This window comes from Parasteatoda tepidariorum, chromosome 5 (genome assembly GCF_043381705.1).
Source record: "Parasteatoda tepidariorum isolate YZ-2023 chromosome 5, CAS_Ptep_4.0, whole genome shotgun sequence".
NCBI lineage: Eukaryota > Metazoa > Arthropoda > Arachnida > Araneae > Theridiidae > Parasteatoda > Parasteatoda tepidariorum.
The window spans coordinates 80,572,571-80,587,510 of record NC_092208.1 but is presented as its reverse complement, the minus strand read 5'-3'; the positions used below and the strand labels follow the sequence as shown (position 1 = coordinate 80,587,510).

General features: G+C 28.0%; 1 protein-coding gene across 1 annotated transcript; it reads left to right on the top strand.

Annotated features, from left to right (window-relative positions):
* The first annotated feature begins 9,546 nt into the window (after positions 1-9,546).
* On the top strand, positions 9,547-10,773 carry LOC107438506 (probable glutamate receptor). Its single transcript, XM_016050815.3, has one exon. It carries the CDS (start codon positions 9,547-9,549, stop codon positions 10,771-10,773), a length of 1,227 nt encoding a protein of 408 aa, XP_015906301.2.
* The last annotated feature ends 4,167 nt before the right edge of the window (positions 10,774-14,940 follow it).

The following is a 14,940-nucleotide window of genomic DNA, read 5'->3' as shown; positions in this document are numbered from 1 at the left end:
GATATCTTTTTTTTTTGTGGACTGTACACCAAAATCGGTGCTGATAGGTTCAGAATTGCGGATTTGTATCAGGCACATACATATAAACATTTTGCGTCATTTATATAGATTTTTTTTCTTCCAAACAACCAACCGATTCCTTTTAATTTATTATTTCATAATTTAAACCCACATAATTTAAAAGTATCTAAGAAGGGAAACGCCTTAAAATTCAAACATGATTGGATAAAATAATACAAGGAATACCTTACAATTATTAAATATTAATTTTTAATAGTAATTATGTTTTAAAAACCAGTTATAATGGAGCTTAAAAATTTTCCGTTTCATTAATAATGTCTCCCTCCCTATTTTGACAGTTTAAAAATTCAAATTTGTTGAAAATAAAAAAAAAATTTTATTTAGAGAAAATAGGTATTATTTTATTAATTTTGTCAGAATTTCACACTATCATCATTACAATATCGCCCGTGTGTTACAACAGTTTCAACAGAAACAAAACAAAAAATAAATGAACGCTAATTCTTTCCAAATTCTTTATTGAGAACGGCAAAAGTATTTATCTAACATTCTTTCATCTTAATCGCATCTGAAAAAAGGAATGGCTAATACTGCTTACAAATTTTTTAAAAAAAAGTTTTCGTCATAATTTTTATCCCGTGAACTCAATTTATATTTTTTAATTTAATTTCACAGATAAGAGTTTTCATTTCAAAAATTTAAACAACTGAATCGACAGAAAGCTTTCATGAAAATATAAGTGACGGGAACATCTGACTCACATTGGAAATGTTTCTACAGTCACTCAGGAATTTGAATAAGGATATATTGACCCAACCAAACTCTAACATTCATCTTATGGAAACAGGATAATGGACTGGCCCGTGCAGCCTGGCTGGCTTTCTCTGAATGATAGTCGATAATTTGAACTAATTCGTAGTCGAACTTCGATAAATCGTAGTCCAGTAGATACGTCCAATAAAGATGACCAATCAGAATAATAATTTTAATAGTTTATATTATTATTTTATTTAATAACATTCGAAAAATATTAAATTGTAAGGAATAGCAATTTTAAAATCATTTTAAATAACAAAAATATAAAATTTGTTTAGAATCGGCTGAATAGCTTTTGAGTTAAAAAAAATTTTAATAAGCCATAATTTTTACATTTTTTACTGAGAAACTGTTTTACCGATTTCGTTCAAATTTTGTATTTCTGTCATTCTAAAGTCATAATTTAAAATGATATGCAAATTTGTATACCCTAAAAGTTAAAATTGCTTCGATTCTTAGTAAGCAAAATAATAAAAAATTATTAAAAGTCATTTTTTTCTCAAGAGAAATTAAATGTATAATTGTGTGCAAAAATTTATTGAATCACTTAAAAAGATTTCCGTGCTATTGCAAAATGGACAGGAAGAAAAAAGTCAGGGACCCAAATTTTCGACCGCTCTCTAGAATTAACTCTCTGGGCCATATTTTTCAGTTCGTAACTGATCTTCCTCTTTCAAGTTTAATAGCAAAATGTTAAAATACGTCAAAAAAGGTATGTTTCTTAAAAAGGAAGTACGTTTTTGCATCTGATTGTGTTGCTTAATTGATTGTTAACAGATTAATTATATATTTGAGGTTATTCTATTGAGTCATTATGGATATGGTATTTAATGCAAAATCCGATCATTAGAACCTGAGAGTGCAGATTGTTATCTTTTTGCACACTCTACACTCACGAAAAATTATTAAGTAAATGAGTAGTTTATAGTTGACTTTAAAAAACAATTATTTAAACTATCAACATAAATGAGATGCAAAATAATATCGTTTTGGAAAATTTGAGATGGTAACAAATAAGTAAATTTATTCATTTATATTTTGTAGAAACCTGGTCAAGCTTCTCCTGTGTACCCAATATTTGAAAAAAAAACGTACTGATTAATCATTACTGCTAGCAATACGTAAAATAAAGTAATTATGTATGAACATCAGTGTTATATGAGGGTTGGCCAAAATAATGAAATCACTTCCATATTATTCCTTCTTCATATTTCTCAAGGAATACTTAGAGAATTATTTAAATACTTTAAAAAAATATTTAACTCATGCTAAATTATAAAATAAAACATTTTAAATAATGAATTTAAAAAAATCTATATTTGGTACCAAAAATTAAGATATAAAAAAAAGAATTCAACTTATAAGATTCGAGTTGATATGGTCTCAGTTAATTATTCAGATAATCATGTTCATATTATCAAAATTTTATTTTAATATATATTGCAAGAATTTCTTCAAAAACTTTTAAAGAAAACACATAAAAAGTTTCAGTTTATTAAGTTTTAAGTTTAAGTTTATGCAAGGAGAACATTATATCTAGAAAATTAACTGAGGCTATATCAAATTGATTCTTAGAAATTAGACTCATTATTTTGTGTTTTGCTTTTGCATGCAAAATGCCGGGATTTGTTTCTTTTAAATTTGGAAAATTATTTTATTTTATTCCGTTTGCTATTTTTAAATTTTATCAAGAATTCAAATATTCTGCTGTATTGCACTTGAAGCCAGCCGGATGTTTTCTTTTATAAAGAGCAATAACATGTGACCAAATATTAGAAACAATCTATGTAAACAACAAATAAAAGTATTAGCAAAAGTAAGTATTTCAACACATAATTTAACTCCTGTTTAGAGTTCGAAAAGATTTTACAGAAAAATGGAAAAAAAGCTTATTTTGTTGGTTATTTTAACGGATAAATCAAAAGAGAAAATTATTTTAAAATAACTTGTTTTGGTATATCTAAGTACTTTTTACAAGTTAAAAGTAATTTTTTTAAAAACACAATTAGTCAAATTTACGATATTTACATTAAAACCTAAGTTATTTTCCCAACTTTTAAATTTAAATTTATTTTTGACAATCTCCTTTCTATTCAACACATCAAGTAATTTTTTTGTTTTTTATTTAAACTTAAGTTTGCTGATGAAAAAATATACCTTGCATTACGTTTGTGTATTATGATAATTCTCCGCGATGTTTACTGTGATTATAGTTATTTGGGTGACTTTCTAAAGCCATTAAAAGTTCTTCTTGCAATGTTGGTACCAAGAGTGTCACCTGTTCATCGGTATATGCAAACACCATAGAACGATAAAAAACATTATTATTATACCTGGAATATTGAAATTTTTAATCTAATAAATGTTGGTATTTTTACGTCAAAATTATCATGGATTTCCGAATAATTTTAAAAAAGATCGTTAGAATGAAATGTAAAATAAAAAATCGATTTTAAATATGGTATGAAAACGTTGTATTATTTTTATCGGGCATTAGAAATGAATCATGGATTTATGGTTATCATCGATTTCTTTATTACTTTAAAAGTATTGTCAGAGAGAATTGCATACAATAATATAGTTTTTAAGCATTATGTAAGAACGTAAAATTTTTCTTGAATTATTATCCTGGATTTCGTTATTATCTCAAAGAATATGGATTTCGTTGTAGTGACATATATACACACAAATTCGATTTTAAGTACATTGAGAACGTTGAATTTGACTGCAATTTAGATAATTTATGGAATATTTAGGAAGGGGCATATGGAAAGTACTTTTACTACAATATTGGTAAGAATATTAGGCTTTAAAATAATGATTCTCGACCCGTTAATCACGAATAGTTAGTCAACTTGTTAGTACGCTCTCCTGTGGCCAGTTTAAAGCATACAACTGATCATAGAGGAGCACGGTATCAAGCGAGATTTCATTTTTTTTAAAAATTAATTTTGAATGTAGAAAAAATTTCGAAAAGTGTGAGCGACTAACAGCTTAAACTATAGTACTATCCAGTTTCGACCCAAAGTGACACACCAAAGAGTCTCTCGAGGTTGTGTGTCTGTGTGTCATAGGTAAGTCTGTTGGTTATCTCATAGAAAAGTGTTTGCAAAATTTTGAGAATTAAAAGATGAAATAAGAATTTTCATATCTAAGCATGCACTTCCATTAGCTAAAACGTTATTTGGATGCAATTTGGATGCTGAAAAGTGCGCGTGAATGAGCTTAAAGAACTCGACACATCACTGTCGAGCATAATTATTTCCAAGGTACAAAGAAAAAAATACGAAACTCTCGTGAAATTTAAATTTCGGGATGATACATTAAATGTCGAAGCTATAGAATGTTTTCCTAATTTGCATAATACTCTTGTATAAAGTAAAGCGAATCTCAATAAAAATGTCTAAATTAAATTTTTATAAAGTTTTTCAGCTCCGCGCAAAAATATTTCTTAAATATTTTCCCGTTAAAAGAGCACATAGTCATAGAAATAATGAAGCACATAGAAATAATGATTTTGTAATTCTTTTTAAATTGATACCTAAGATCTTCCTTTCTGATGATGAAACAAAGAGTGCAGGAACAGATGGGATGCTGAGGATGACATTACACTGTCAAAAATAAATACACAAATTTATTGAAACTTTCGTTTTTTTTTTTTTGGCCAAACCGTTTTCTGGTATATGCTTCTAGCGAACTTTTCGTCAAAGTGATGAAATATCCTCTGTTACGTCTCTAAAGAAACGATTTACGACAAAAGTAACGAAATATTTCATCCTCTTATTACCTCCTAAAAGGATAATATTAACGGTTGTGCCTAATATATCTGACCTACTAATAATAATAATTTTATCGAGAGCTCCATATAGCTGGGTCAATGTCACCTTAAAATCACAGGGAAGACAAATATAACCGAGAGAAATGTTATACCCATGCATGAAGTGAGATTTAAACCCCGGATCTTCCTGGTACGTGCTCAACTCCATGTCCACCAAACATCTCGGTCGGTTTATTTCGCGACTTTATTTTCAATCGCTTAAATTTCATCCTGGATTTGTCATTCTGATCTCCCACAATGCACCACGATGAGACCTCGTTTTGAGGAAACATTTTCGTCATATATTTCAGAGTTCCAGTTCATTTACAAATCTCGTGATTTCGTTGCGGAATAATTCTCAAATTTGGTGAAATATAGATGAATCAGTCAAAAATTAGAGTTTCACTTCTGAGAATTTAGGTAGTAGATATTTACAAATATTCCAGGCTTCAAAATACTTAACAAGAAAATTCAGGAAAAAAAGTTCACTTTTTAGATTCGCTATAATTTAAATATTGTTGTTTTTGTATAATATTCATTGCATATATTTCGGAAAAAAACATTAATATCGTTCATTACACCAATAAGATGTTTGTAATGTGTAAAAGGAAGATACAATCTTAGGTTTGTAAAATTAAGAATAATCAAGATTTAATGTTTGTTTTTTTAAAAAAAAAACGTAAAACTTAAAGAGTGTCTCAAATTGTACGAGGCTAAATTTCACTGTGCAAATTAAATAGGACTTCTTATGAAATTAATAATTTTTAAAAAATAAATAGTCTTTAGAATCGAAGTTCCAACTGAAATAAAACAAAATAATCCTACTTCAAAATTTTTTTAAAGGAATACTTTAATTTTCTCTAGTTTCACTTCACTAAAAATTTTCCCTTTAATTATCTAGTTATTTTTTAATAAAAATAAAGATTGTTGTTCTCATTGCAAAAACCTAATATACATTAAAATCTGTCGAATAAAAAAATATTTCGAATCTTTTACATTCATATAATATCTTTATTATTATTATTTAACTTAAATTATTATTATTATTTTTGTTTTTCTTCAAAAAACAGGTTTTACAGTCATTAAAATAAGTTAAGTTTATTTAATGCTTTTAAAAAAATTTGCTGCATTCCTATTAGATTATAAAATTAACCATTTTTGAATCAAAAATTTGAAATTTTCCAGAGAAATATTTAAATATTTTTTCATGTAAATACACATCAAAAAATAAAAAAAAAATATATATAACACATTCTTAAATATCAAGAAATGCAATTTAAAAAGTACTATTAGCTGGGATAAAGTATCGATCTCACAGTCAGGACTCAGATGTCTTAATCATTCGGCCATACATGCGTTTACCCAAGTCGAAATTCGGGATGGTCCCATTAAATTATTTTGATGGTTTAGGATGATTTCAGTTCGATTCTTGATGTTCCAGCAATATATGACTGTCATCACGAACAATTTTCAACAAATGTTCATGGCAAAGCAAGCTACAATCATTGCATGATGGAAATGCTGTCTTAATACTATGATAGTTAGCCATTAGGAGATGTTTGATTTTCATGAGTCCACAAAATCCCCACACCTTATGAGGGAAGCTTTTTCCCTGGTATGATGTTCTCCCATTAGATTATGATTGGTACTGTAGGACCAATAACATCAATCATTTCATGTTGAAAGATAATGTTTTACTGATTTGATGGTCAGCTAATAACGTATGGATGGAAATTTTGATCAATCAATGTCCATCACTTAATATTGGTCATTGTCCCCGAAATGAATTTCGAAGAAACAATGTTGAAATTCTCGTTGGTAAAGCAGAAACAGACTATCAAAACAAATCGCTTTTTTTATGTTGGTCCATCATAAATCAGTGAGAGTTCTCCCATTGCTGTAATGGTTATTCATGATTATTCAAACAATTGACTTCCAATGAATGAAATTTCGGGTGGTTTAACAAGAATAAGCTATCAAAAAAGTTGTTATTCTTATGTTGGATCATTTTAAAATAGACTGAATTCGGGGGAAGGAGGGCTAGTTACCGTTACAAATACAATATCTTGTAATGGAACCATTTGATGGAAATTAAATTTTAGCAATTTCAATTAAAAAAAATTAGCTAAAAGTTTAAGGGGTGATATTATAAACCTGCAGCACACAGTAGCAAATTCGCGTTACTCATACCTCAAAAATGTTTTAAAATATTCGAAAGCTCTTTGCATACACTTATAGGTTTAGTTTAAACAAAGATAGCCAATGGAAACAATAATTTTAATAGTTTTTCAAATACTTTTTTATTATTTCATTTAATATGGGTGGGAAAACAATAAATTATAAGTCATAACAATTTCTAAGCTATTTTCAATGACAAAAAGACAAAATTAGTGAGAAATTGGAGGAATAGCTCCTAAGTCGTTAAATTTTTAAGAAGCCATAAGTTTTAAATTTATTTCTGAGAAACTATTTTACCGATTTCTCTCAAATTTTTCATTCGCGTCAATTTAAATTAAGTAATTTAAAAGAATGTATGAATTTAAATATAGAGGTTAAAATTTATTCGACACTTAGTAAACAAAGTAATAAAAATCCATTAAAAATTATTTTAATCTTAAGAGAAATTAAACTTATACTTGTGTACAAAAATTTTAAAAAGGATTTACAGTCAAAAAGATTCCCGTGTTATGACATACTGGACAAGAAGCAAAATTAACCCAAACTTTCGATCAATCTAATGACTAAAAAGAGGGTCAAGTTTCTCCTGTATACTTTACATTAGAAAAAAAAAGTATAATCAATACTCACTACGGCAATCAATAAGTAAAATATTTAAGTCATTATGTATTATCATAAGTGTTATTCGTGGGTAGGACAAAATAATGAAAATACTTCTATACTGATTAGTTTTTTTTAACATATTTCTCAGGAAATACTAAGAGAAAAATTTTAAAATACAGAGAAATTTTGAAATTTTTAGATGGGTTTACATCATGCGATTTTCCATACATATCTATAAAGTTTAAAGCTTTTAAAAGTTTCAGGAACCGGTAATAAATTAGGAACAAAAAAAATTTTTCTGAATAGCCAATGTCTGAAAATATAGCGATAATAATCTTACAACTTAAATCAATTACTTTGGTTATTATATGCAATAACTGCGCAAAATTTTGTGAGATTAGCTTAAATACCCATGGAGAAAGGAACACTTTTTTAAAACTAATGATTTAGCCTAGCGTTGTCTAAGTATAACAACAGAAATATTCAATAAAATTGAAAAATCATTTTTCGAAATTTTTTTAATTCATAAAAAATATTATTTTAAAATATGAAAAAGATTCGTTAGAGATCGCTTAACAACGAGTTTCTATTCCAGAAAATAAGCCTGTTTGTCATTTTTTCAGTTGTAATAATAAACAATAGCAAAAATAAATAAATAAATAAAAATCTCAAGAGAGTGTTTGAAACCCCGACGATAAAACGCATAGATATCGCATTTCGAAATGAGCTACTCTTACATACGGTATTTATTTTGATGTTATTTCTCTAAAAACATGCAAAAAGTTTAAAAAATACAAGACTCTATATTTAATGGTTTATTAAAGGAAAAAAAATGTTTTAACGGTAAAAAACATATAATTTAACTTAAATGTTAAGGTGTATAGTTTAAGGCTTTAAAAAATATAAAAAAAGAAAGAACCTATTTGTGAAATCTACAATGCGGTGAAAGTTTTTGTATCGGTACAAAAACAGATTGCAAAATATCGAATACTTTTAATTTTTAATTATCTTATACATATCTAGCTTTAGAAACAAAAAGAATTAACCCACATTTAGTTAAATAGATTTAAATGAGTAAGAAATCCATAATAAGACGTTATACACGGTTCTGAAGCATCTTAGTTACCATTTGATCACATATTTCATCTAATCTTACCATTAAATAAACATGCACATTATCTTCCTATCAATATTATTCACAATACTATCGTCAAAAAGAGTGGGGGATTACCACAAAAATTTTATTTAATGGCATATTCTTTCAAACCATTTCAAGTACTTTCTTATAGGGATATATAAATTATTAGGTGTTTAGATAAGAACAAACATCGTACCTAGATTCAAAATTTATGCTTGTTTAGAAACTGAAATTTTTTGTGCAATTAAGAAAGGGAATTCATGAATAACAAAATATTAGCACAACATGAAGCGCAAAAATGGATCTTACCTCTCATTCAAATAGCTTTGTTTGCTTGTTTTTTATTTAAATGTATAAAATTCTTGTATAAGCCTGCACTTATTATTTTTTATGAGGAACAATCCATTCATCAAAGCTCTGAAACTAAAATAAAAACTCAAAACTCTGTTTTGCATTCGACGCTTTCCTGTTCCATCTTTTTCTTACATATCAAGGACTTTAACAGTTCAAATTTTTACCTGGCAACTTTCATGGACTAACTTGTGGGCAAATAATTTCAGAATTTAATATATTATTGGGAATTAATAATGATTTTTATCAAGACTGAAAATATACAAACAAATTATTATATAATAATTGCTTAAAAATAATAAGCTATAGTTAAATAAACTCTTTTTCATGAAGATTAGCCTTGTAATTCAGATTTTTTTTTCTCTGTTAGCTTTCAAGAGCAGACTTGATTCAATAAATCAAAGCTAATTTCAAACTTGACAATCAACACAAAGCTTTTTATACAACCGTAAAATATTCACACAAGTTCCAGAAGAATATTTTCATGTAGAATTCATTCATCTTATGAAGAACTGTGAAATTTTCTTACCAATGCAGCATTTCTATACTCTGCAAGTCTTCAAGAACTAACTTAACTCAAAGCACTTGATCTGAAATTGAACCTCAAAGGATTGTGTAAAATATGAAGGCATTCTTTCCTTCTAAACTTAGAATTACAGTTCTACCAGATACCAAATCTACAGACGTTAAAAGAATCAACAACACAAACATTATCTCGGGTGCTGATGGTGAATTTATAAAACTATTGTCACGAGCGCTAAATTTCGAATATGAAATTCTTGTTCCCTCAGATTATTCGTACGGTTCCAAGGATGCATTCGGAAACTGGACAGGAATGATGGGAATGGTTGGAAGGAATGAAACTGACATGGCATTCAGCTATATAACTGTTACCGAAGAGAGGTCGACTGTTGCAGATTTCAGCGTGCCTTACTTCAATCTTGATAAAACGTTTCTAATGAATCACGCTTCTCTCTTGCCGAAAACAGCGGCATTCACGTATCCTTTCAGCATTCTCACATGGATTTTATTTTTTGTCGTACTGCTCTTTGTGACAGTGCTATTTAGAGCTTTGATTTCGCCAAAAGAGTCAATAATTTCGGTTTTCATCAACTTGTGGGGATCTTCTTTCGGGCAAGGAATAAGCTACAACCCTCGTTCAATGTCCAGGCGGATACCACTTGGAATTTGGATCCTTTATTCATATTTTCTGATTTTGGGTTACAGCTCAGTTCTGTTATCGTTTTTGACTTCACCAATCAAAATGAAACAAATAAAAGATTTCAAAGATCTCTATGCCGAAGTCAGAAAAGGAAAAATGGAGTGTCTAGCAGCGGGACCCACCCTTGAAGCAGATTATTTGTCGCAAAGCATTGTACCTCATTTCAAAGGATTGGGGGAATACATTAAAGAAAATAAATGGTATTACTTTCGTAATATCACGCGTGTTCCTGAAAACGTAGCAATACTTGGGACAACCGTTCTATTTCGATTACTTTTGGGACCCCCGGAAATGTACTTTTATTCGAAAGATGTTTTTGGAAGTTTTCCTTCAGGTTTTGCAATCAGGAAAGATTTTTGCTGCAAAAAGCGCTTCAATGAAATCCTGCTTCGAATTTTGAGTGGTGGTATATATGAAAAAATAGCGGACCGTAACCTTTTTAAATTCGAATTAAAGAGAAATTTGAACCGTAACTATTCTCAGAGTGCATTAGCCCTACCTTTAGGGTTATCAGATTTAAATGGAGTGTTTATTACTCTTGGGATAGGCTGGGCAGTAGCTATTTTTACTTTGATGATCGAAATCATCTACAGCCGATGTTTACGCTCGCAACCTCGCCAAACCTGAGCGTCTAGTGTATTGATAACGCAGAACTAATGTAATGTACAGATAATCAAATAAATCATATTTCATTATTTAGCAGCTTATTATGTAATGTTCTACTTATTTATGGCTATTTCTTGGAGCTTTGAATGACATTTTGTTCAAGAATTTGGGCAGTTTCCTAATTTGTACATCGTTCATCCGCAGTCTTAAAACGGTGCGTAGTACAATTTAGGCTGACCATTTTAAATTATTTTAAGATCATTTAAACTGTACTAGAAATGGCTGTGAAATATTTGTAAGGTTCCCATTACTAAACTTTATTCCACGTAAGTAAGGCTCATAACGTATATAACGATTGAGACTACAATTCAACAATTGAGTGCTACAACAATTGAGAACTCAGCTTAAAAGTATTTAACTGTTCTGGTGAGTCTGAAATTTGATTAAACTGACTTTTTGATAGCAAAAAAGGTAATCTATATCTGAATTTATCAGAACGAAGCGGAATTATTTAATTTTATTTAAACCCTCATGATGAAATTCATTTTTTTTACTCCCAGAAAGAAAACAATGTGATGAAAAACTAAGTGAAAAGCCTTCTAATTTTTCAATTTATGATCTAATAATTATTGATTAGTAATATAACCACCTGCCTCAGTACCTTTTATGACAGATATTTCAATCAAAAGAATTTCTAATAGGTAAGAAGAAGAAATTTGTTTATACCCACCAGAAACATATACAGCCTCAGTTCTTTATAAAGTCACGCATGAACTTTACAGTTAGTAACATCATGTTCCATTAAAACTTCAAAAGATGGTAACATTTTAAATTTGCTTTCAATAACTCAAAAAATTTATATCACATTTCGTAAAATGCTTTTAAACAACTGTATTATATTAGCTAACCTACTCTCGTAATCTTAAATTCACAATAGTTTGAGGGATGTGAATATTTGCACGAATTAAGCAACTCGTATTCTAAACTGTACCATCAGCAGAAAAAAAATAATTTTCAGTATTTAGTGCACCTAAACGATAACCAAAAAAATAATATAAGTTTACGTATTTTATTACTGACCTATATCGAATTTAATATAGTAAATGTGAAATATGCAAATTGTTTCGAATGTATTAATTATTTTCGATTGTTAAGAAATTCGTGAAAAGGTGTTTGATTTCCTCAATATTCGCAAGTTATATTTATTATAGAATTATCTTTCAGTTTGATTTTTTAAAACTATTTTTAGAATTATTCTTTAATCAATATTTCAATCTTATTGCATATGAAATAAACTTTATAAATATTTACTTATCCATAATCTAGTACCATGTTATACTGTAATAGGGAAATATCTTTTTTACCAAATTAATTCTGTGTATCAGATAATACTGTCAACAGAATCACTAGTGACGAATTTAAAATCTTATTCTTTAACATAATAACGCGAAACTTCATCTCACTTTCGAATAGGGTTTTTCGTTCATGGAGCTTGAACCCTTCTATAGCTACAGTATTTTCAAATATCTGATACAGTTGTTCAGTTTTTTAACACGGTTAGTTTGAAAAGCTGATGACACAATTAAAATCGAATTTTTTAACTCCTTTTTGTTCATATTCATGTTGAAATAAAGGCGGGAAATTTAGACATAGGTTTTTATATTTACATACACTTCTCCAAATAATAGAAGTAGCGCCTCTAAATGATAAAAGAAACTATTTTCTGAAAGGAATTTAAGAAACAAAGTAAATATAAGATCACATTTCTGTTCACATTTCTATTTTTTATTCTGTGGAATTAATCAGTGTAAGCAATGAACGACTCATTAAATTATGCAATCTGATGAAACAAAACAAAAATTTAAGAAATTTTATTGTTAAATTTAATAGTTTTCTACGAAATGAATTATACCCTATAATTTATTCATTTAAAATACGTTAGAATTGATAGGACAATGATGTAGATATCACGGTTAACAAATTAACACTGTGTATCCCAAAATTGTTATCTTTAGTATCTCTTCTGGTTAGTGGAAAAATCATACTCTTTTCAATAATAACACAAGACCAAGTTATTAGAATAGATATTACAATTTAGAATGATTATTTCATATTTTCATTCAATATTTTTTTTGAAGTTTAAAAGTATATGATTTAAATAAAAATTTATATCTTAAAAAATTTGAAATTTGTACTATATTTTAATTGTTTATTTCATTTTTTTCATGCTATATTTTTCAGCGTTTAAATGATACGGTACCTCATTAAATGTGACAAATTTAAGAAATGGAGTATATGTGTTATATTTTAGATTAATTATTTCACATATAGAATCATAAAAAAGAATTAAACTAAAACAGGTATTAGTAGAAAAACAATACAACGGGAATCAGTAAAATATTTCAGTAGTAGAAGACAATTTTTGAACGTCTGATCTAATTATATAAATTTTAATCGTTTTTTGATGCGTTTTGTTTAGTTTTAAAACTAGAGCTCAAGATAAGAATATTTGTTTTGCTAAAAGATTTTATTTTTTTAGACTGTTATATTGCTTTGTATTTACTTCATGTAAATTTAAATTATAGCATTATTTTAAGTTCTGATTCTATATTAAATATTTTAGTTTGAGAAATTTAGTTATACTTGAATGCTTTGCTAATGTTTATTGTAGCAGTCTAGAATTAATTAAATTTTAAGTTTTGAATTTAAATATTGTACATAACTCTTAAATTAAAAATTATATCGAATTTAATCTGATAATTTAGAAATTTAGTTTTGAAAGAGAAAATTAATCAACATAAACAGTGGTTTAACTTAAAATTTTGGAAAAGAAAAGTTTTGGAACGGTATTACAATACCAAAAAAAAACTTAAAAAGATGGACAATTTTGGATCGTCATGGCGTCTTAAATTTGTATTAAGAATTTTTAAGGTGCATACTAAATGCTACGGGAATCAAAAATCACAAAAGTTTATTTTATGCTATATTGATGTTTTAATGCAATAGCCCTGCTACAAGAATTGCTAATGTTATAAACCTTTTGGATATTTTATTATAATAATCAGCTGCCACAATTATAAATGACCATTTTTAGCCACAAAGCCATTTTTAAGTTTTATTGGTGTTTTAATGTATTAGCACGCTACGGAAATTGCTAACGATATGAGACATTCTGATGTTTTAATGTATTTACCTGTTACGATAATTATAAATTATAAAAGCCTCTTTGATATTGTATTGATGTTTTAATACACTAGATGTTAATGTTATAAATTTTTCATATGTTTCATTGATGTACTACACTGCTTCAAGAGTTGCTAATGTTATAAGCCTCTCAGATGATTTGTTGATGTTTTAATCTAATAATCGGCTGCACTAATTATAAATTATATAAGCCATTTTTTATGTTTCATTCGTGTTTTAATGTACTAGCATGCTACAGAAATTGCAAAAGATATGAGTCTTTCTGATGTTTCATGTATTTACTCGATACGGTAATTGTGAACTATATTAACCTCTTTGATATTATTGATGTTTTAATGTACTACACCGCTACAAGAATTCATAATGTTATAAGCCTCTATAATGTTTTGTTGATGTTTTAATCTAATAATTGGCTGCACTAATTATAAATGATATAAGCCATTTTTAAGTTTCATTCGAGTTTTAATGTACTAGCAGGCTACAGAAATTGCTAAAGATATGAGTCTTTCTGATGTTTTATGTATTTACTCGATACGGTAATTGTGAACTATATTAACCTATTTGATATTATTGTATTGATGCTTTAATGTACTACACCGCTACAAGAATTCATAATGTTATAAGCCTCTATAATGTTTTGTTGATGTTTTAATCTAATAATCGGCTGCACTAACTATAAATGATGTAAGCAATTTTAAAGTTTCATTCGTGTTTTAATGTACTAGCATGCTACAGAAAATGCTAAAGCAATGAGTCTTTCTGAAGTTTTATGTAGTTACTTACTATCAATACGGTAATTGAGAACTATATTAACCTCTTTGATATTATTGTATTGATGCTTTAATGTACTACACCGCTACAAGAATTCATTATGTTATGAGCCTCTATAATGTTTTGTTGATGTTTTGATCTAATAATCGGCTGCACTAATCATAAATGATATAAGCCATTTTTAAGTTTCATTCGTGTTTTAATTTACTAGCA